Here is a 23,555-nt window from a genome sequence, read left to right as displayed (position 1 = left end):
GCAACCGCCTGTTGGGGAAGAGAAGCCTTCTGCTGCCTGACATGCGGGTGTCACACCGTTGTAGGGGGTTGCCCAGCTATCGCGCGAGGTTGTATGGAATCCCCACAGCCAGCCCCGCGGCCAGGGGAAGGGTTTCCCAGCTGCTGTTGCCACGTTTCCTCACACAGGCCCTTCCAGGGCCTGAGGCACCTGTGGTGCGTGGTGAAGAGCAGAAATGAATGCCAGTGGAAGCAGGAGCCGGAACGAGTCAGAGGCTCTGGCAGTGAGCGGTTGTTCTTCGGCGGGGGGGTCGCTCTCCTCTCCTCTCTCCCACGCCCTGGCGCCTCTCTCCACACCGTCTTGCTTTCCTTTGTTCCGTATCTTCCCCCTTCTGCCTCCCCGCATTCAGCTCCTCTGACCACCCCATTCCTCTCCCTTCCTCCTCCACAGGCTTCTTCTTTTTGCCCCACCCCCACAGTCTCTTGCCGTCCCTCATCTGAGGCGCCCAACATTTTTCCTCACCTCCCTCTCCCCCCAAACTATCGATATTTTCCCCTCGGCCCCTCCCCGTTCCCCTTGAGTTCCATTTCCTGCCCCTCAAGTCTAGCCTCTTCCCCGAGCCCTGAGCATGGGGTCGGGTAAGACTCCTTTGGTCAGCACCTCCAGGCCAACCCACTACCACCTCCCTCTCTGAATGCCTCATTCACACTGTGCTCTCTCAGCCCTCTTCCCTTCTCTCCCGGGTGCCATCAGCAACCCTGGTTTTCCCTCAGGGCTTCCAAGCACACCAAGGGCAGCTTCCCATACACACAGATTCCCCCCATCATTGCACGGATCAGCCAGGGGCTGGTTAGACCTTCACTCTTCAGGATCTATGTCCCTAAATCATAGGTCACTCTCATTTCCTTCTGAAGTACAAGGATGTGGGGTTTTCAGGAGCATCCGTGTGGTTTAACTCTCGCCCCTTGAGTACAATCAAACACATCGTTCTATGTCTCCAGGCATTTGCTGAACCCTCACCCATGTGGTATCTGCATGGGGTTGAGTTTTCTGAGGCTACCATATTCTTTTGTACCCGTGATAGGGACATCTGGAGAGCAGCAAAAGATGACTCGGTCTTCCAGCACCAACACATAAACATCCTGCTGAAAGAGCAACTTCAACGTCTGTGTCAGGAAAGGAACAACATCAAAGCTAGCATTGGAGATGTAAAGAAAGCCACGAGCAGCATGGAAGCGGAGCTGAGCAGGTAAAGGCAAACATCCGGCGCTGTTAGATGAACAGCCAATCCAGTGATGATACACCCACACTTACCAACAACTAGACAGGTCTTGACAAGACTTGATCTACACCTTCCCTGACGAGCTAAGAGAAGAGGGAAAATTTGGGAATAGTAGAAGCTCACTAGGTCAACAGGCCTATCACTTCCCCCTGCCTTTCGTTTCCTTCTATTAGTTTCAAGAGTATTTCCTGGACACTCACTTTTCTCTCAGGAAATGATGCCTTGAGCTGTACACAAAGACCACCAGGCCATCAGCCCATCCTTTCTGAGCAACAGTCTCACAGCGTCCCGGGCGTGTGCGCAGAGCATGCAGGAGATCAGGTCTGGGAGGGTTCCGATTGGAGAGTTAAGCTTCTCAGGGATTTCCGTCGGCACTGCGTAGTGCTGGGACTTCCTGAGAATCACAGAATCCTAGAACATTAGAACTGGAAGGGCCCTCAAGGGGTCATCGGGTCCAGTCCCTGCCCTCATGGCGGGACCAAGCACCATCAGAGCTGGGCTCCTTCTCGTGGCCTATCCTGGCTGCTTCAGAGACAGGAGGAAGAACCCCTGCCGTGGGCCATGAGGGGAAGGTTTTCTCTTACCCGCTGGTATTTACAGGTTATTGACAAGCTGCCAAAAATCACAACTGGACTTGAGTCTCTTCTGCAGAGGTAGAACGGTCCCGTTTCCATCTTCCTGCACCTGCGGGCTCAGCACTGGGCACCAGGTCCATCAATGGCTATTGGCCAGGATGGGTAGGTCCCTAGCCTTTGTTTGCCACCATCTGGGAATGGGGGACAGAGGAGGGATCACTTGATGATTCGCTTTTCACTCCCTCTGGGGCACCTGGTATTGGCCACTGTCGGCAGACAGGACAACAGAGCTGGATGGACGTTTGGTCGGACCCAGCCTGGCCATTCCTATGTTCTTATGTTGTAATACTGCCCCCTTCACATCCCTAGGGTCCCCTGGCCTCAGCCCTTGCCGTCTGCTCCCGCAGCTTACAGGCAGAGCGGCCGGGTTGTAGGCTCCAGGAACAGGCCACCTGGGTTCACAGGCTGCTGCGTCTTCACTCGGAGTCAGTGCGTATCAACACCCCGGGGGGTCCTGATGACCAACAATGTTGCTTATCCCTTACATCATGCCCTGCCAAAACCTTCAGTCCCCCAACTCACCCCACTGCATTGAACTGTTCACCCCATAGACTCCCAGCCCTCCCTTCTCACCCCACAACCCCCAACGACTCACACTCAGCCCCCTATCCAGCACCCACACATTCCTGGATACTCATCAGCACCCACCCCACATCTGTCCCCCTCCAGTGCAGTGCTCTGCTACCTGGGGAAACTCCTCTTGATTTGGGCTCCCCGACGGCTCTGTTCACTGCCAACGCCCGCCCACCCAGCCCACGTTTGAGTGACAAGTGGCTTGTGACCTGAGGTACGAGCCCACAGAACCGCTCAGGTTTGGCCTGGCTGCTCATGACATGACGAAGGGGTAACCAGGCCAAACCGGAGCTGTGCCCCTGGTCTCAATACCACTCCAGTTTGGCCCAACTGTCCCTCTGCCCATAGTGGTGCAGTGGAGCCAAATTTGAGGGAGTGGGGTGGTGGCCCCCTGTACTCGGTGACATGCTTGTGGACCTCTCCATCTAGCTGGACCTCATCACTTTGTGGGCCCTGGTGCAAATGCAGCACTTGGATTGTTACCGCTATGCCGTGCAACATGGATTGTGTTACCATAGGCAGGTGGCAATTTCTGGGTTATGTTGTGGGCAAGCTGTGCACTAGGATGTGCTCATTCACTTCATGCACGACCTGAACATCTCCATCCATTACCTGGGAACCAATCCTAGGTCATACAGTGAGAGCCCAGCTGCTTGTTAGAGATACATTCACACCAAGTCATTAATTACACTTGTTCTCCTCCTGTGCGCATTCGTGTTTCCAACTTCAGTTTAGATTAGCAATACATCATCTTGACAGACCATGATACCGGGCAGCATTTCACCAAAATTCCAGGCACGGGCAAAGCTGTGTCAGCAAACAGAATATTCTCCTGTCCAAATAGCGTCATGGACAAGAAAAGCTGGACGCTTATTGTGTCCCAGAGACCACATTCACCGTCTGGGTAGGAGGGAGAGTGCAAAAAGTGGAAGTTATAGTGGAGTAGATAGACCTACGAAAAGATTTTTGGAGCGATGTCGCCATAACACATGACACCTCTACCCACAGATGGTTGGTTCTTTCTTTCCTCACTGTGTCTGACTAGAGCTTTCCAGCAAGAGCTCCCAAACTTTTTGCTGACTTCTCCCATTTTAATGAATTCTTATCTCCGGGAAATACAGATCGCAGTGAGGGCACCATTTGCAGAGCAAAGTGGCACTCTCCATGTATCATAATCACTAAGGGTATGTCTACACTACCCCGCTAGTTCGAACTAGCGGGGGTAATGTAGTCATCCGCACTTGCAAATGAAGCCTGGGAGGCGTACAGCTAATTTGGATTAGAAGCCTAATCCAAACTAGCTAGTCCGTGCCGCGTGTAGCCGCGTGGCACGGAGTCCGAACTAGCCGGCATTTAAAAATGGCGCCGGCTGGCTTCATGCAAATGAAGCCCGGGAAATTCAAGTCCCGGGCTTCATTTGCAAGTGCGGATGACTACATTACCCCTGCTAGTTCAAACTAGCGGGGTAGTGTAGACATACCCTAAAAGAGACCGGTGAATCAAGATACACAACTCCAGCTACATTAATTAGGTAGCTGGAGTCGATATACCTTGGTTTGAGTTTCCCCACTAGCCCCATAGCCATCAGCTTCCCTTACTCCTTGCAGAAGCAGGAGTAGCAGCTGCCAATGGGGGCGCCCTCTGAGTGCAATTTAGGGAGTCTTAATTAGACTCGCTAAATCAAACTCCGGACGATCAATCGTGGCAGCGTTGATCTTCCATTTAGTGAAGACCTGGCCTCATACAGCATACAGGCAGAGTCATGCTGAGTGGCGTGACACAGCAACATCCACGCACAACCCCATTTGAGGATGGTGCGAACTCCTTTAAGAGTCACAAACCACCCTGTGGGAACTGATGCTTTTGAGGCTGAACATCAAAGGCACTTGTACGACTAAGGTAGCCTGCTTCTGAAACCTCCTCCCCTTTAAAGGATGCCGAAAGAGTCAGAAGCACAAAGGATAAGCTGAAATGAAAAAATTAGTGTCACCCAGGGATTCACGCTCGAGCTCAGAATCTGTCCTTAGCAGCCCCATTACAACATTAGCACGCTTTGGATTATAATTTTATTGTCCTGAGTTTCTTCTCCCCCCCCGCTGCATCTAGGATAAAACAGGCAGAAACCATGAAAACGCTTTTAGAAGCAGAGCTCCAAACAGCCAAGAAAACTCTGGAAGAGGAACATGTGTCAGCCTCAGAAAAGGAAATTCACCTGTGGAAGCTGGTAGTGTTCCATCGTACCTAATAATGGAATTATTCAACATTTCGAGTTTCAGTGAGATTCACAACAACAATGGCTAATGTTTTATTATTGTATAGATTGCTCTCATAGGACACTGTGCTATTAACAGCAATCATCTTGTAATTCCCTTACGAAAGGTGCCTCTGCTTATTTTCTGGAAAGACCCTGTGTGCTGCAATACAGCCTCACAGACTACAATTCCCATGAGCCCTTGGGAAAAATAGGAAGGAAGTGACTCTTGTGTGGGAGATGGGGGTTCTCTCCATATGCATGGGAAGAGAGGCCTAGCAGTCTGGGATTCTGCCCTTGGATTTTGGAACAAAAGGGAAGCCAGGCTGCTGTGGAGGAGTTTGATCCAGTCCAGAGGCTGTTAGGGTATGTCTACACTAGCTCCCTAGTTCGAACTAGGGTGGCTAATGTAGGCACTCGAACTTGCAAATGAAGCCCAGGATTTAAATATCCCGGGCTTCATTTGCATGTTCCCGGGCGCCGCCATTTTTAAATGCCCCGTAGTTCGAACTACCTGCCTGCGGCTACATGCGGCACGGGCTAGGTAGTTCGAATTAAAGCTCCTAATTCGAACTACCGTTAAACTTCCTTGCAGGAGGAATAACGGTAGTTCAAATTTAGGAGCATGGCATAGCAGCTCTTCTTGAGCACCCGACGCCAACAACTGCTTCAGTCCTACAGTGCCCCTCCTCTACAGCCCTGCAACCCTCACACCCTCCTCTCAGGCTTTTAACCATCCACCGCCCTTATATCAGGAGCCTCATCTCACCTTCCCTCTGTGGCTGGTAGGGGGAACCAGGCCCTCCCGTGATACTGGGTTACTACAGCCAGGAGCTACTCCATCAGACGCCTTCCTGCTGCCTCCCTGGACATCTCCCTCCCCTACCCATCAGAGGTCCCTCCCAGCGAGCTGAAAGGTTCATCTTTCTTTTGGGGCCAGGGGAGGACCCCAAGGATCAGTTAACTCTCCCTGGGCTTCCTCCTTGCTCCTCCCAGTGGCCCCTGGCTCTCTTGCCAAGTGAGGAACTCAGAGTCCCTCCCTCTGTCCCTGCAACAGCCTTCTGCTCTGAGCGTCCTCTTTATATAGCACCACCCACCTTCTCCTCAGCTGGGCGTCCTCCTTCATCCAGCCTGGCCCTGCCCCTTGCGCCGAGCAGGTGGGTTAACTGGGCTCCAGCGCTTGTTAACCAATGTGGGGTATATATGCCCCCTTCCTGCTCTCCAGTCAACAGCCTCATCCGTGCTATTTGAAATGTCCCCCGCACCAGCACCATACCCAGCCTCCCGCGCTGTTCTGCTGATGTCCAGCCGCCTGGCACAGGACTCACAGGGCTGCCACCGTAGGTTGTGATCTGGGATGGAAGTCACCAGGGCAGAGGGCGAGGCAGGAAGATGGCCCCAGAGAGACCTTTTAGCCTCTCCGTCCTCTTTGGCCTCCTCTCTCCTCCCTTGGCGAAACAAGAAGAACGGGCTTGATGCAGCGCTGCACTACTCTGGTGTGACTCTTGGGTATCAGCGGTGCTACAGGGAAGTAAGCTGGAGTGCAGACGATCTGTTTTGTGGGGCAAGGAAACCACTAGAGGCTGAACCTCTCTAGTCTGGCACCCTCAGGACCTGACTCTTGCTGAAGTAGAGAATTTGCCGGACCACGGGAGGTCAATATTGTCTAGTGGCATCCCCAACCCTTCCACTGGGCAGTTAGAAGACATTTAGGGGCAAAGTAGAGCTAAATAACAGCACAGAACACAGAGCTGTAGACACACTTCATGGGACTGTGGGAAACTTGGCCGTGCCCGGGATACGTGGACATCTGGCTAATTCAAACTGCGGCAGACTCCGGAGGTTGCTGAACCAGAGAGTGCCGGACGTGAGAGGTTCAACCTGTAGTTCTAAATGAATCGTTCTCATCTCTGCCAGCAGCACCGCGGCGCCAGCCCTCTGCATTTCAACCAAGGTATCTTTGTTCCTCCCGCAGGAAAAGGACAATGAAGATTTACATGTGAGAATTCTCATGCTCTCGGAGGAGGTATGTAGGGAAAGCAAGTCATGCCCCTTGGGGATGTTTCCTCTTCTCTCTAGCACAAAAGAGAAGCAGCTTGTCAGCATGTCTGTATACGGCCAGCAGATGTAATGCAGTCCAGGCACGCCCCGGAGAGGTCTGGAGGCAATCACGCACAGCAATGTGCTGAGCTGTGTTTGCAAATGAAATGGCTTCCCCGCCTCCTTGCCTTGTACCATTCATTCGGTTTCACCATCCATTCCCCAGATACCCATTACTGAGGCCTGCTCCACTCCCTGACGGATTCCAACAGCAGACGGCGTCTCGCTTTTGACTGCCCAGCCTCTCTTCCTATGGGAGGAAGGCTGCCCCTTTGGTTAAGGCAGAGCTCTGGCAACCTCGGCTTAATTCCAGCTCTTCTCTAGACTCCAGGGCTGTGTCTATATTGGCAAGATTTTGCTCAAAAGCAGTCTCTTTTGTGCAAAATCTTGCCGCTTGTCAACACTGGCCGCAAGTATTTGCGCAAGAACACTGATGTTGTACTGTATGAAATCAGGGCTTCTGGTGCAAATACTCTGATGCTCCCGCTCAGGGATAAGTCCTCTTGTGCACGTGTTCTTGCGCAAGAGGCCAGTGTAGACAGGTAACATCAATTTCTTGTGCAAGAAAGCCCGATTGCAAAAATGGCCATCGGAGCTTTCTTGCGTAAGAGAGCGTCTACACTGGCACGGATGCTCTTGCACAAAAGCAAATCTTTTGTGCAAAAGCACATTCCAGTATAGACGCTCCCTTGCACAAATACTTTTAACGGAAAAACTTTTCCTGCCCTGACTTTTCCTGTCACCTGACTTTTCCTGCCCTTGAGACCGTAGCTATAAAAGGAGGCAATAATCTCTCCTTTCTTCCACTCTGCCTTGTGGGTTTAAATCACTAGAAGGTTACCCGGCGTTGCCCGGGACCAGTGAAATTACTCCTGACCTATAGCAGGGTAAGTGTGAGGAGATCCATGGCTCAATCGTGGCTCTCACCTTTGTACGCTAGTGACTTCCATGGAGTTACACTTAGAGGAGGGTTAGGCCCATAACAGCTACATCTGTTGGAAGAGCAATGACTTTCCTGGCTACGTGGAAAGGAAGAACAACGGCACTGTCTGATTTCAGATCTCCTCCCTGACCGGATCGAGAAGAGCCAGCCAGCGCAGCCACATGCAGCTCTGGGCTCATGTCCATAAGCTACAGGTGAGTAGAGAACCAGCCAGCTTGAAACACAAATGGAGCTGATTCACGTAAAGGTGGGGTTTGGAGTCAGGCACTGCAAATGTCACTTTTCTCAGACCAAGTGAGCTAGGCACCCAGGACCCTCTGAAATTCAGTAGGAACCTCTTTCCTCTGGGCCCTCGATACATCTCAGTCCAGGGCCCCGCTCCTCATGTTGTTGCACCATTGATTTCAAGTGAGCTCTGTTGATGCACAAGTTCAAGATCTGGGCCTATGCGTCTTTACTGCCAGATTTACCTGGTGTTGATGGGGTCCTTCACTCAATTAAGATATTTTTTTTTTAAATAAAAGGAAAATGTACAAATGATTTCTTGAAAAAAAGAAGTTGTTAAACCTTTTTAGTATTTTTTTTAAATGGAAATTCCATCAAGTGTATTTTTTAATTCATCCCCATAAGTTCTGATATCCCTATAAACTCTTAGCATTTGCTAAGTTTTAACAAAAAAGGGCGATAGTCAATTTGGTTTCTAACAACCTTTTCTTCTAGTTTCCAAACCTTAACTATTGTTGTGGCTGTGCCAAAACACAGTGGGTATGTCTAGACTACATGGCTCTGTCGACACAGCTGACGTAACTGACGTAACTGAGCGAATGTTGAAAGAAACGGAACCAAGATGAGCCAGCAAAATAGAATGAACCTGGAATAGAATTGCTTCTCAATCAACCTTACAGAAAAAACAGAGAAATTTGGAGTCACACTGAGTATGTCTAGACTACATGGTTCCGTCAACGGAGCCAATGCAAACTAGTTTACCCGACATAGTCAATGAAGCAGGGATTTAAATAATCCCTGCTTCATTAAAATAAAAATGGCTGCCACGCTGTGCTGACAGTCAGCTGATCCAGCACAGCACGGCAGTCTAGACGCGGATTGGTCAACAAGGGAAGCCTTTGTCGACTGCTCCTGTAAACCTCGTTTCATGAGGCATAAGGAAGCGGTCGACAAAGGCTTTCCCTGTCGACCGATCTGCATCTAGACTGCCACGCTGTGCCGGATCAGCTGATTATCAGCACAGCGTGGCGGCTATTTTTATTTTAATGAAGCAGGGATTATTTAAATCCCTGCATCATTGACTATGTCAGGTAAACTAGTTTGCGTTGGCTCCGTTGACGGAACCATGTAGTCTAGACATACTCAGTGTGACTCCAAATTTCTCTGTTTTTTCTGTAAGGTTGATTGAGAAGCAATTCTATTCCAGGTTCATTCTATTTTGCTGGCTCATCTTGGTTCCGTTTCTTTCAACATTCGCTCAGTTACGTCAGTTTTAAGGACTGTACTTGATTTGGTGATTCTGTCTCTTTTCTGTTTGGTTTTATGAAACACAAGCCCACACCAAGCACATCCTGTTTTCCTGGCACAACCAAACCCTTACGCTGCTTTAAGTCATGATAACAGGAAGCTGTATATCTAATTTGGTAGTCTTAGCTCTTACAGTTTAGGAGAAGTTCTTGATGAAACAGACAAACACACAAACTCTCTAAAATATATACAGGTTGAACCTCTCTAATCCAGCACTCTGTGGTCTGGCAACCTCCGTGGTCCGGCATGATTTTATTTAGACAGATGCTCACTTATCATGGGTGTGGCCGAGATTCCCGTGAGCCCATAAAGTTTGTTTACAGGCACCAGTCCTTTCGGTAGCTTTCCTGAACCAGTTTGGTTATGAACTTAAGAGAGAAAAATCTAAAGCTGTGCCTTGGTCAGCAAGCATGGTGGGAGCAATATTGTCCTCTCATACCACTGCTGTGGATCCTAGAGGGTGGTTCACCCTTCCCTGGGGGTGCATGGAAGTGAACGGTTTGGGGTGCAAGGGGAGGTAATATTGGCTGGGAAGTTGTATGATCCAAACATATTCATGGAACATTTGTCTCCTATTAGAAAAAGCTCCAGGAATCCAAACTGGCTTCTGATGCGGAAGATGAGATTTTCAGAAAGGTACAGTAAACTCATTTAGGTAGGCATTAATTATTTAGGCGAGGGAAGGATCAGGCCCTCTGACAGAGAGAGGGCAAAGGGGGATATTGCCCCAGGCCAAGGCAAATCAAAATCTATCAGGTCCATTAGGAGGCATGTTAATGTATAGACAGATCAATATATACTAGTCAATATGGGTGTGTCTAGACTACAGGGTTTTTTCGAAAAAAGTGGCCTTTTTTTGAAAAAACTTCCCCTGCATCTAGACTGCTGCGGCGTTTTTTGAAAGTAAATCGAAAGAACGCGGCAGTTTTTTCGACCGCGAAAAACCTTGTTTTACGAGGAAGAATGCTTTTTTTTGAAAGTGCTCTTTCGAAAAAAGGCACTATGTAATGCAATCTGTGCTTTTCCGAAAGACAGCATCCAGACTGAGGCTACGTCTAGACTACGAACCTCTTTCGGAAAAGAGCGTCTAGACTGCAACCAGTACTTTCAAAAAAGGAAGCCACTTTTTCAAAAGAGAGCACCGAGGCCGTCTGGATGCTCTCTTTTGAAAAAGCACAGTTTGAATTACATAGCATCTTTTTTTGAAAGAGCACTTTCGAAAAAAGGAGTTATTCCTCATAAAATGATGTTTTCCGTGGTTGAAACTGCCGCGTTCTTTCTATTTACTTTTGAAAGAACGCAGCAGTCTAGATGCAGGGGAAGTTTTTTTGAAAAAAAGGCCTCCTTTTTCAAAAAAAACCCTGTAGTCTAGACATATCCTGCTTGGGTGCTCTCTTTCGAAAAAGTGGCTTGCTTTTTCGAAAGGACTGGTTGTAGTCTAGATGCTCTTTTTTGAAAGAGGCTTGCAGTCTAGATGTAGCCTACATTACAAGTTTAATTTGATCCAGGTAGAACTGGGTCTCAGCTGTGCCTTCAGTACAAGCTACTACTGCCGGTATGCAATAGGAAGGACATTTTTGGAACATGGTAAAGCCAAATGAGACCTAGAGAAAACAATCAACAGCTCCGTTTCTCACCTAGCCTAAAAACACAGCGCAACTGTGGGTGCAAGTCAACAGCATCACTTCACAGAACCGGAAGGTCCCTTTCTCTCTCTCATCTCTCAGAGCACAGCCTTTACTTAAAGGCCCATCCATGCCAGAAAGCTGTTGATTGACTGGAAGGAATTCAAAGACTTGCATTACTAAGAAACGGCTTGTTTACATATACATAGCTTGTCTCAGGAAGGATGGGATGGGAGGGAGGGAGGGTATAAGAATAGGCCTCCTGTATCTGATAGATATGACAACAAGGAAGAAGAGAAATATTTGGGCTGCTCCACAAAACAGAACTGGGGAGATGGGAGTGAAACCAAGCACATAAATATATTGGCGAGAGAGTTAAAAACCCCAAGCAGCAAGAAACTGCATCTATAATGCACATATAATGACTGAACGACTTTTTTGTTCTTAGGGTTAAGATGGCACAGAAGCCTTCCAGACCTTCCAAATCTTAGAAACACGAATACAAACCATGTAACCAAAATGCATTGTTCTAGAATATGCTGTCGCTACGGCACAGTTGAGTTCCAGCACTCATTTTCCGTTGAAATTTGCACAGTGATTTTTTTCACATTTCAGTCCCCACAGCGTCAGCTGTCAGCTCTTCGACATGTTGGGTTTTCCTGGAAGGTTTGGAGAGTGGAAATTCCCACAATCTGCCCAATTTGAATCGCCTCTGGGGTAGAAGTAACATACAGGCTTGATATAACTTTTCATTCTACAGAGATAGTTGCATGACTGACTGAATAATTCCTAAGCAATATCTATTACTTTCCCATCATTCTTAGGAAGCACAAGCATCGTCATGACTTTCTTATTGACCAGTAATTACTGATTCGTTCTGCAGGAAAAAAAAGGGGAATTCTAAGCAAACTCTAAGCAGCAGGGGGTGAGGAAGTAGCAATTAGCACCCTTGTTACTAGACTGTAACAATGCCAGGTATCTGGCGTTTCTTTCTGTGTGTGAACACACAGAAGGATAGAGTCTTCAGGGCTGTTAAATGAGAACCTTTCACAAATAATACCTTCACCCCTTTTTGTTTTTTAACAAGTATAGGCACAGATAACTTAGGGCCTGTTGAACCGCATGCAGGCAAAGCTCACTGAAGAGTAGTGCACTTGCTTCCGCACAGCCAACGTAAGGAGAACATTTTCACCACCGTTCGTGGGCAAAACCTTCACATTCCTGCTGTCACAGTCGGTGCTGTTTGCTCTCTGCAGCACTATTCAATGGGCGCCCCAGACAAAGGGCACTGGAGTAAGGTAGCCCATCGGCCATATGAAATCATACCTCAATGTGACCTTTTTTAGATGAAACAGCGAATCCGAGAACTGGAGGAATCAATAAAAGAATACGAGGCAGTAATCCAGGTAAGGATTCCACATCTAGCGTGGTTAAAGGTACAAGCCCTACATAATTCAACCTGTAACACCAGATGGATCTTGTAATTAAGGCACTAGATTAGTATAGCATCTGGAAACCTGAGTTTGTTTGGGGTTTTTTTTTGGCTCTCTCACTGCATCCCAGGGTTCTCCATCTGTACGATGAGGGTGCTGCATTTCCTTTGCCTATTGTCATCCCATCTTCTGAGATAGTTACATTTTGGTGGGGGTAGGGACGTCTTTCTCTGCGTGTCTCAGCTGTTCCTAGCACAACAAGGCTGCCACACCTGTGGAGGCCTTCAAATTTATGACAGACAATCAAAACTCCCTGAAGCACATGTCTTTTGGGGTAAAATTGTCAAGACTTGATGTCCATCCCCGAGGGTATGTCTAGACGACAGGCTTTTGTCGGCAGAGGTTTTGTCGACAGATACTGTCAACAAAGCTTCTGTGGACAAAGAGCGTCTAGACTACATCCAGTTCTGTCGACAAAGCAAGCCGCTTTGACGACATGAGAGTGTAGACGCAAAGGACAGTGTAGATGCAATAACGCCTTCTGTCGACAGAACTCTGTTGACAAAAGGTGTTATTCCTCGTAGAATGAGGTTTACCGCCGTCGACAAAACTGCCGAGTTCTGTTGACGTTATGTCGACGGAACTCGGCGGTAGTGTAGACACAGGTATAGTTTTGTCGACAAAAGTCCACCTTTGTCGACAAAACCCTGTAGTCTAGACACACCCCAGGACAGCATCGTGTGCAGGTCTAGGATGGTGACGATACAGCTTTTCCCCTTGCAAACACCCGTTGAGATTTTGGGAGGCGCGTGGAGAAGGGCGAGAGTCACAGAACAGCACCATAATGGCTGACTCTAAAGTCTTCACAATGGTCATTGTCATGGGGTGCATCACTGCCAGGCGGCGCCTGCTCCTGGTACTCTGGGGATTGGCTCAAGACCGGGCTTCCCCATCTGCACTTCACCCAACATCACTGCATCTCTGCTGTCCACCTCTCCTAGCCCCGGGAACCGGTGTCCTCTTCCTGGCTCCTCCTCTGGCCACGTCACTATTTCCCCTTCTCCGGGTGGGATTTCGCTCCTTAAGCATCCTAGGTGGTCTTCCTGGTCATGGCCTTCATTCCACTCACCAGTGACTGATGGGGGACAGAGGCCTGCCCTCGTCTCCAGGATCCAGCCCTGGGCCCTTCAGTTCAGCAGGCTAGGCCTTCTCTCCCCAGCTTCATTGCTCTCGGCTTGGGCTGCTTCCTTTCCTCTGGTTCCCCTTTTCTTCCTGGGCCTGCCAGATCCCCAAGCCTCCCCCTTCTTCTCAGGGAGTGACCAGAGCCTGCAGTCCCCACTTGCTCCTCCCTCTCTCCTTGGAGCGTCTGCCTTTTCCCAGCACCCCCTTCTGCACCCTTCCCTGGGCATTATGGGCCCCACTTTCTCCTGACCGCCTGAGCCACCTTAATCAACTGCCTAACTGGTTATTTGGCCCATCTGGCCTGCCGAGGAGTGGGGGGGGGGATCACAGCGAAGTCCTGCGGGTGTAGAGGAGTGGCGCACCTCACATAGGCTGCTTTCCATTGGCAGCAGCAAGGGCGCAAACGGCGTTTGGTCTGTCCGCACCCTTACTGAACAGAATCCACCCAGATCCCAAAGGGGTGAGATAGAAAAGATTGGGAAAGGAACCCAACCAAGCATGAATTCCTGGATTTGCCCTTTCTAAGGTTCTTCAGGATAAAGAGAAGTCTCTTCAGGACCAGCTCTCGGCTGCTGAGGAAAAGACTCGGTAAGTCTGGACGCAAACCAAAGCTTTCGGTGGCCAGTGTCTGGTGGTAGGTCTGCACTACAAAGCTCCTAGCAACCCCGCTGTGTCAACATAGCTGTGGGCTGAAAGTCAGGCAGTGCAAACACATTTTGCTGGCACTTTTGCCATGAAAAAACTTCCACCCGCTACGAGCTGCGGCGTTGTCAGCAGGAGAACCCGGCTGTGGGCAAAGCGCTGGTTACACTAAACTGTCCAGGGGCAAAGTAGTTCTTGTTCAGGGAGAGGGAGACTAAGCACCTGTGAAGGACAAAAGCTTTGTGGCTCAATTGCCAGTGTGGACAAAGCCTTAGTGATGATACGGGGGGACGTAGTATTGTGTGCAAAGTTGAGAGAGAGCCAGTGCGAGGAATTTCACTTAGAACGGCCAGCCTGAGTCAAGCTGACATGCTAGTCCGCCCATTTGTGTCTGCCATAGCTATTTCAGTCCATCACAGTCATTATCTGTCCGGATACCGGGCCTCTTTCAAACATGGGGTGTCATGTTACTAAGCCCTTCAAGGAACTTATCTCCTTAACTGTGAAACCACGAGAGTTACAAAGAGAGGCTATCTGTGTATGTGTGAGATAATAGCCAGTACTTTCTTCTCCAGCTGCAGCAGGGTGTCACCAGAAGCACTGAGTCAGTGTTTCCTACCTGCGTTTTGGCTATACTTTTGCAAAGGCAGAAATCCGGTTCATTTTCCAAGATTGCTGCATTCTCAGAAATGGCAGCCTGCGAGGAAACTCACATATACACCACAACAAGGACTTAAACAAAAGTCCGACTTCTTTGCTGACAACTAGCCATTGTCTTTCTTTGTGTAAACTTGGAAAATTGTACCTAACACACAAGCATGACTGATAAGCAATACTCTGGCTGGATTGTTATAATCTTCTAATCTCTTCCTATCTGAAGTGGGTTGTGCCCATGAAAGCTCCCGATACAATCTACATTTTTTGTTAGTCTCTAAGGTGCTGCAGAACTATTGTTTGTTTTTTAAGTTTTTTCAATTACAGACTAACACAGCTGAAAATCTTCCTATCTCTTCTTTTCATTGGATATTCACTCACATTTGCCTCTGTACTGAATTCTGAGTGGTAGATCCAGGGTGCTCTCTTGTTCTCCTCTAAATCTTTCTCTTTCTATCCATCTTTGTTCCTATCACAAGGAGACACAGCAAAAATCTAGCAAGAATAGGACATGGGACTGAAAGGGATCTCCTGGGTCATTTCAGGCAACCCTGAATTTTGGGCTGTCTCTTGAGTTGTCTTGTGTAGCATGATGGCTGTGAAGATACAGTCTGAGCATTTGCTGAGAAATTCCAAGGCAGTGATACCGAACCCGTCAAGTGCCGGGACGGGCCATCTCACAAATGTAAAAGTGGATAGCCGAGATGTTTTGTGGGAGGTTATTGCTTATCAAGATGTGGAAAAAAATTGCTTAATGAGAACAGCCAATGTAAGCAGGGGCTCAAAAACCTTATAACGGGCCAAGAGTCTAGACATGTAGATATTTGGTGGCTGGCAATGGGGTAAAACAGCAGTGGAAGGTCCCATTGCCTGCGGTTCAAAGCAGACAGGCCAAGATGGAGAAGACTGGACGTTCTCTTAAGCAAAGTAGGCAAATGCAGTCTTGGGATCTATTGAGCTTTGGTCCTTCTGATTGGTCGAGTCCATTACAACACTGACATTCTACAAACCTGCCACTCGCGAGTGAGTGCGCAAAATAAAACACATCAATCATTCTTTCCCAGGAATGATTTTCTACAACCTTGACAAATAATTTCACCTTTGGCTTCAGACCAAACATAAGACTTTCTAGTAAGATAGGGAAGTGTTTCCATGGAATGTAAGAAGAGGGAGTAGAAAAAGATTCCATCTGCAACTTTTGCTATGGCACTGCATCGCATGGCTAGCTTGGTACCTATGTTGCTGGAAGGGTTTTAACCTCTGGTCCTTTCTACTCGTCCTTTCTTCCAGTGTCTGATGCTCATAGTGTCTTAAATGTATCATCTTTAACAAAGAATACGATGCCCTTCAGAGCTACATGTTTATAGAGACCAAATCGGAAAATTGAATTTTATGGGAATTATTGAAATTTGCAAACAAATCAAGTTTCTTTGATGTTTACAGAACTCTCCCAAAGAAAGCTAGTAACATCCTGAACATTAACCCCAAAAGCCTGATGTTTGAAATAGTCAAAGCTGAGCTGGTAAGTACTTTCATCTTCTCCTTAAGACCACAGGTGGGTAATAAACGGCTCGTGACTGCAGGTACAGCTACTGTGATTTTATACCACTAACAACTTCCACTCACCTTTTCTGTACCTTTTCCCATTCTAATATAGCTTATTTCAAATAGGGTGGCCGGAACTGATACTGTATTCTATGTCTGGGTGCTCTATGGTTTTGGGTGTTGGCATAATATTTTGTCTTATTACCATCTGCTTCCTGAAAGTTTCTAACGTTCTATTTGATTTTTGACTGCTGCTGCACATTGGAGGCTAGCATAATTCAAAATGATCTGGACAAACTGGAGAAATGCTCTGAGGTCAATAGGATGAAGTTAATAAGGATAAATGCAAGGTACTCCACACAGGGTGTGTCTAGACTGAAGGCTTTTTTTTAAAAAAGTGGCCTTTTTTCGAAAAAACTTTACCCGTGTCTAGACTGCTGCTGCGTTTTTTCAGAAGTAAATCGAAAGAATGCGGCTGTTTTTTTGACCATGGTAAACCTCATGCTCTTTTCAAAAAAGGTGCTATGTAATGCAAACTGTGCTTTTCCGAAAGAGAGCATCCAGATTGTCTGGGTGTTCTCTTTCTCCCAAAAAGCGGCTTGCTTTTTCGAAAGTACTGGTTGTAATCTAGATGCTCTTTTTCGAAAGCACCTTTCGAAAAAGCCTCTTTCAAAAGAGGCTTGCAGTCTAGCGGTAGCCTTAGGGAGGAACAAAGAGTTTCACACATACAGAATGGGAAGCGACTGTCTAGGAAGGAGTACGGCAGAAAGGGATCTAGGTGTCCAAGTGGCTCACAGGCTAAACATGAGTCAATAGCGTGAAGCTGTTGCAAAAGAAGCAAACATGATTCTGGGATGTATTAACAGCGGCGTTGTGAGCAAGACACCAGAGGTCATTCTTCCACCTTACTCTGAACTGATTAGGCCTCAGTTGGAGTCTTGTGTCCTGTTCTGGGTGCCACATTTCAGGAAAGATGTGGAGACATGGGAGAAGATCCAGAGAAGAGCAACAGAAATGAGTAAACGCCTAGAAAACATGATCTGTTAGGGAAGACTGAAATAATTGGGCGTGTTTAGTTTGGAAAGGAGAAGACTGAGAGGGGACATTATAGCAGTTTCAAGTATCTGAAAAGGTGTTACAAGGAGGAGGGAGAAAAATTGGTCTCTGAGGACAGAACAAGAAGCAAGGGGCTTAAATTGCAGCAAAGAAGGTTTAGGCTGGACATTAGGAAAAACTTCCTACCTGTCAGGGTGGTTAAACACTGGAATAAATTGCCTAGCGGGGGTTGTGGAATCTCCATCACTGGGGATATTTCAAGGCAGATTGGATAGACATCTACCAGGAATGATCTAGACCAGGGGTGGGCAATAATTTTTGATGGGGTGGGGCAGTCCAAAAGCTTGGAAAGTGGTCGAGGGCCGCACTCCTGCATGACATGAATGGAGATGCGGGATGTGGGGTGGAGGTGGGGTGCAGAAGGGAGCTTGGGGTAAGGGACTGGGCTGCAGGAAGGAGACCAGAGTCTGGGCGGGAGTTGGGATGAAGCAGGCGGTTGTGACTTAGGGCACAGGACTGGAGGGCAGGGGTTTGGGATGTGACCTAGGGGAGGAGGGGATTGTGATCTGGGGCAGGAGATTGGGGGGCCGGATCTGATAGAGGGTATGGCTGTAAGAAAGGTACAGAGGGTTTGGGTATGTTGGGGTGGGGGGCAATGACTGGGGCAGGGAGGGGCTGGGGTGCCAGCAGCAGGCTGTGGCCAAGAGACTTATTTGCCAGCTGTCAAACTAGCCTGCCTGCCTGCAGAGGTTAAAGATTTCCCAGCCAGCCAGTTTGCCTGGCCGTGAGCCCAGGAGAGGGGGCATGATTCTTCATAGCTGCCTGTTATTCTAACAAGCAGCTCACATTGGCTGGTGTCTGCCAGAAACCAGCCAATAGGAATGTGCTGGGGGTGGGGCGGCTCCTAAAACTTCCCCCCTCCTCTCCAGTTTCAAAACAAAAACAGAGCCCTGCAGCTGCTTTTCTGCATGGCCTGTGACAAGCAGGGACGCCTGCCTGGGGCTCCCCGATGCTGCCTTCGAGGGTGGGATCTGGTGGCTTGGCGGGCCAGATTCGGCCGTGAGCTGTATTTTACCCAGGCCTGATCTAGATGGTGCTTGGGGACTGGACTCGGTGACTCTGGAGGCCTCTTCCAGGTCTAGTGTTCTAGGATTCTAGGATTGGGTGGATGCACTGAGAAAACTGTCCACAATGACTTGCAGGGTTACTTGAGGGGCACGATGGAGCCCATTGGTCAGACACACAAGGGAAAGTGACAAATCTCTTCATTTGGAGCAAAGCACCAAAACTAATCGATGGGCGTCACCTGTGAAAACATAAGTCGAATCCTTTTGGTTTTAAGAACATTGCAAAGAATCTCTCATTGGTAACCCAACGGCCTCTTCCAACAACTTCTTGCCAACTTTGCAATTGGAAGCATTTTAAGTCTCTTAAAATTCTCTTTATCTGCAGGAAGACAAAATACGAGGCAAAGGGAAGAAGCAAAGGAAGCACTTTTTTGGTGGTAGGTTAGTGAAGTTCCCATTTACATTTATGAACCAGCTGCAGTTTTAAAAGCTATTTTAGGACCTGACAAGAATGTAAAGAAAGAACAGAACAGAGCAAGGGGGCAGCTTTGGGTGGGTATTTCGATAGCTAGGAATGCAGGCAGGTGTCTAGTGGGTTGCCTTGCATGCTTTTGAAAATCCCATCAGACACTCATCAGTATCTTCAGGTGCCTAAATACCTTTAAAAATCTGGGCTCAAGTCAATACAGAAGCACTTCACTTAGTACAGGTTGAACCTCTCCAGTCTGGCACTTTCTGGTCCAGCAACCCCCGTGGTCCAGCACGATTTTAGTTAGCCGGATGTTCGCTTATCACGGGGGTGACTGAGTTTCCTGCGCTCCTATAAAGTTTGTTTACAGCCACCAGCCCTGGCTCCCAGTGTTCTGTGCTGTGATTTAGCTCCAATTTTCCCTTAAATGTCTTCTAAGAGCTCAGCAAGCAGTGGAAGTGCTGGTGATGCTGCAAGACGGTATTGGCCTCCCGTGGTCCGGCAAATTCTCTGATTCGGCATCAGGCAGGACCCAGAGTGCCGGACTAGGGAGGTTTCACATGTATGAGCAAATCATAATGGATAGGACCCACTAAAGGAAAATACCTTGGGCTAGGAATTTGAAGGCTGCCTTCAGGGATTTAGATGAGGATTAGTGCCGTTTTAAATGTCCATTGACATGGGAATTGGGGACATGGCCCCGTAAGCTCCCTAGGAACTGGGAGTGCCTCTGTTCTGGGCTGTACAGACCCTAGCACAAAGGGATCCTGGTGTACGAAAGGGACCCGGGGGATGAGGTCCATAAAACAGGTGGTAAATCAAAGGGCAATAGCAGGGGGAAATGGGAGGCGAGCCATTTTAAAAAAGCTAAACGTATCTTTGGAACGATGGGATAACAGCAATAATCAGCCCTGCCCATCGGTGTGAAGTGACCAGGGGCCAAGACCAATGAGAAAAACGGAGACACAGCACAGGGCCGACAGTCCCAGCGGGCCCTGGGGCACGGTGTGAGGGGAGCCGGCGCCACGCCCCGGAAGAGGTGGGGCCAAAGGCAGTCAGCCCTTAGCGCCGCCCAGGTCGCGGCCTCCCCCAGACCTCAGAGCCAACGCCGCGCGCCGGCGCTCTGGCAGCGGTTCAGGCGAGTCGGGGGTAACCGCCCCCTCCTCCCCGTCAGCGAGCCTGGAGCACACACGGGAAAGCAGCGAGGGAGGAGAAAGGCAGCGAGAGGGAGAGGAGTCGCTGAGGAGCCAGGCCCAGAGACGTGGATTGACAATAAGACGAGGTTGGGGGGGTGACCCCCAGACTCACAATACAGTCTTAAAAAGTCGTCATGGGCGTCCCCGCCAGTAAATGTGTGTGCGCCGCCTGCAGGGTGTGAGGGTATGTCTACACTACCCCCCAGTTCCAACTAGGGTGGTAATGTAGTCATATGGAGTTGCAAATGAAGCCCGGGATTTGAATTTCCCGGGCTTCATTTGCATAAAGCCGGCCGGCGCCATTTTTAAATGCCACAACCTCTAGGGGTGCATCTAGATTGGCAAGATTTTGCGCAAAAGCAGTTGCTTTTGTGCAAAAACTTGCCAGCTGTCTACACTGGCCTCTTGAATTTGTGCAAGAGCACTGACGTTCTAATGCAAGAATTCAGTGCTTCTTGCGCAAATACTTTCCCGCTCCCGCTCAGGGATAAGCCCTCTTATGCAAGAATACTTGCGCAAGAGAGCCAGTGTAGACAGGCACCTTAATTTTTTGCGCAAGAAAGCCTGATGGCTAAAATGGCCATCGGAGCTTTCTTGCGCAAAAGCGCGTCTATACTGCGCACGGATGTTTTTGCGCAAAAGCATCCGTGCCAATCTAGATGCTTTTTTGCGGAAATACTTTTAACTGAAAAACTTTTCCGTTAAAAGTATTTCTGCAAAATCATGCCAGTCTAGTCGCAGCCCCAGTGCTTCACCACCCTGACAGTTAGGAAATTTTTCCTAATGTCCAACCTAAACCTCCCTTGCAGCAGATGAAGCCCATTGCTTCTTCTTCTATCCTCGGAGGCCAGGAAGAACAAGTTTTCTCCCACCTCATTGCGACACCCTTTTAGATACCTGAAAGCTTCTATCATGTCCCCCCTCGATCTTCTTTTTTCCAAACTAAACAAGCCCAATTCTTTCGGTCTTCCTTCATAGATCATGTTCTCTAGACCTTCCATCATTCTTATTGCTCTTCTCTGGACCCTCTCCAATTTCTCCACCTCTTTCTTGAAATGTGGTGCCCAGAACTGGACACAGTACACACATGCAGTGTGTTTATGTAATGTGTTGTGTGTTTGTGTCGCATGCCATGTGTTTTTGTACTGTGTTGTGTGTCGTGTGTAATGTGTTGTGTGTTTGTGTCGCACGCCATGTGTTTTTGTACTGTGTTGTGTGTCGTGTGTAATGTGTTGTGTGTTTGTGTCACACGCCATGTGTTTTTGTACTGTGTTGTGTGTCGTGTGTAATGTGTTGTGTGTTTGTGTCACACGCCATGTGTTTTTGTACTGTGTTGTGTGTCGTGTGTAATGTGTTGTGTGTTTGTGTCACATGCAGTGTGTTTGTCTAATATGTTATGTGTCGTGCAGTGTGTTTGTGTAATATGTTGTGTGTCACATGCAGTATGTTTGTGTAATGTATTGTGTGTTTATGTAATTGTGCCCTGTGTTTGTGTCTCTTTATCCTGCAGGCTGAACCCCAAGTGGATTCTGGTTGTGTTGTGGCACCTGACGGGCATGCTGCTGGCCATCCTCCTGGCTGCCACCCTAGTCACCCTCTTTGTGCTCTGGACCTGCGTCTCAGAGCACACCGTGACAGAGGCCTATCACCAACCGATCTGGCAGTTTCTGGACTATTACCTCTGGCCTCATATGAAACTGCACAGTTCCGGCATGTTACCCAAGTAACCCCTTTGCAGAACCTATGGATGACTGCGAGTGTATTCGCAGCAAAGCCCTGTCATTCTACAGCCAACCGCCCGGCCTTGGAGACAGCTATTTCCCTCAGACAGTTTGTGATCTGCAACGCCCCGAGCTCTAATTCGACACTGTCCATTCCACAGTCATGATGCGCATAAGAAATTCCAATGTCAGACTCCTCAGGGCAGGGTGGTGGTGGGGAGGAGAGTCACCTACACATTCAGACAGTTAGTGAACCGCTGGGGTCGGAAGAAGCTGTCGTGTTAGGCCGACATCGTACCAGATAAAAGCCAGAATGGAGCTTGAAGTAATAGATCTGAGGTGTTCCGATATTTGCTCCCATATTTTTATCCAAACGTATGCTGTAGGCTTGGCAGACGGTACAGATGTTCCTCGAGAAAGGACAGACGTATTCATTGCATTCCTCTCTGGTGTGACGCGGTCGGGTTCAGGGGACACACTCCGACCCTTGTGTTTCACTGCGGAATGAACTGGAAATTGCGGGCCTAGCCTGCAGGTCTGGGCAAGCCAGGGCTGCCATTTTTGCTGCGTTCAGTCTGGCGCTGAGGTGTTTCTAGGCATGTGCGGTGTAAGGAAAGCTGTACGTGGTGTAAATGAAATCCTCTTGGTATAATCCACAGGCTGTTATTTATCCATTAAGAGCAGCACGCCGAGATAACATATCATGGCACATGTTTGCTGTGCTCCGGTCTGGCAGGATTAAAATGCTACATCCTCCTTGAGCTATTCCAACCAGGAACCACACAGTACCTGTTCAGAAAACAAAGACAACAGGAATGAAGCTGCAACCCTGAGTTTCCAGGGGCGAGGGTGACACACAGGGAGGGGGGGGGGGGGAGCGGAGCACACTCGTATTTCGATGGGAGGAACTCTCTCACTTTTCCTGATGGGCCCTGCGTACCTGAAGCGCTGTGTGCCGTGTGTAAGTTGTTCTGATGAGCTGAGAACAGGCCAGGCGAGCGTCAGACGGGGATGAAGAGAGCAGAGGGGGAGCCCCAGCCAGGGTGCTGTGCACAGCACATGGAGCGGCATGAAATTGCTCTGTCGTGCGGGAACCAGAGAGCACCTCACACCAGCTGCCTGCCATGGCCTCACTGCACCAGCCAGGTCACACTCAGCAGCCAGGGACAAACTAGCATCATGCTCCCGGCTGTGGCCAAAGTCAGGCTCCGCGAGGATGGGAGAAAGGGAAGGAAGAGGTCGTGGTCTCCGTGGCCAGGGCAGGAGCTGATCAGTTCCCAGTCAGCATTTACATACTGTGGCGACGCTCCAGCTGTTCCGCATGGGTCCAGCGCTGGCAGACAGTGTTTGCCTCAGAGCCCAGGCCTGGCCCTAGGGCAAGGCGAGCCAGGCAAATGCCTTGGGCCCTGTAGTGCTGAGTATTCACCATCCCCCGGCTGGTCCCAGGCCCCGCTCCCAGCGTCCTGCCTTGGGCCTTGCACACTCTTTGGCCGGGCCTGTCAGAGGCTCACTGTGCCTTCCACAGAGCCCCTGGCCCTGCTCTAGGGGCAAAGCTGACAGCCTCCTGAGCCCTTCTCATCACAGGCTAGTCCACAGGGAGGTGAAAATCCCCCTCAGAGGCAGACTCGCTAGTGCCATGGGGAGGGGTGGGGGTAACCCAGGCCCACTC

The 23,555-nt window shown here is 49.1% G+C and overlaps 1 protein-coding gene and 1 long non-coding RNA gene across 7 annotated transcripts in view; one reads left to right on the top strand and one right to left on the bottom strand.

The window, feature by feature from the left end:
- The window catches only part of LOC102453010 (uncharacterized), a 26,928-nt gene extending 4,711 nt beyond the window's left edge, over positions 1–22,217 (top strand). For 4 of the 6 annotated variants that reach the window (XM_075937260.2, XM_075937263.2, XM_075937258.2 and 1 more), the window contains 9 exons: positions 1,064–1,228; positions 4,576–4,693; positions 6,696–6,746; positions 7,880–7,957; positions 9,876–9,932; positions 12,268–12,327; positions 14,063–14,124; positions 16,276–16,354; positions 21,676–22,217. In XM_075937260.2, coding sequence (XP_075793375.2) covers positions 1,064–1,228; positions 4,576–4,693; positions 6,696–6,746; positions 7,880–7,957; positions 9,876–9,932; positions 12,268–12,327; positions 14,063–14,124; positions 16,276–16,354; positions 21,676–22,053 — 1,048 coding nt within the window. In that variant the 3' untranslated portion in view covers positions 22,054–22,217. Of the gene's footprint in view, positions 1–1,063; positions 1,229–4,575; positions 4,694–6,695; positions 6,747–7,879; positions 7,958–9,875; positions 9,933–12,267; positions 12,328–14,062; positions 14,125–16,275; positions 16,355–18,885; positions 18,942–21,675 lie in introns of all 6 variants that reach the window. The other 2 variants (XM_075937259.2, XM_089780938.1) reach the window with 2 other exon arrangements.
- The window catches only part of LOC142830725 (uncharacterized), a 13,702-nt gene continuing 11,821 nt past the window's right edge, over positions 21,675–23,555 (bottom strand). The window contains exon 2 of the long non-coding RNA XR_016350384.1: positions 21,675–22,675. This is a non-coding gene — a long non-coding RNA (uncharacterized LOC142830725). The remainder of the gene's footprint in view (positions 22,676–23,555) is intronic.

Source organism: Pelodiscus sinensis, chromosome 10, assembly GCF_052426305.1.
Source record: "Pelodiscus sinensis isolate ZL-2025 chromosome 10, ASM5242630v1, whole genome shotgun sequence".
Lineage (NCBI taxonomy): Eukaryota > Metazoa > Chordata > Testudines > Trionychidae > Pelodiscus > Pelodiscus sinensis.
This window is presented reverse-complemented; position numbering and strand designations above follow the sequence as displayed.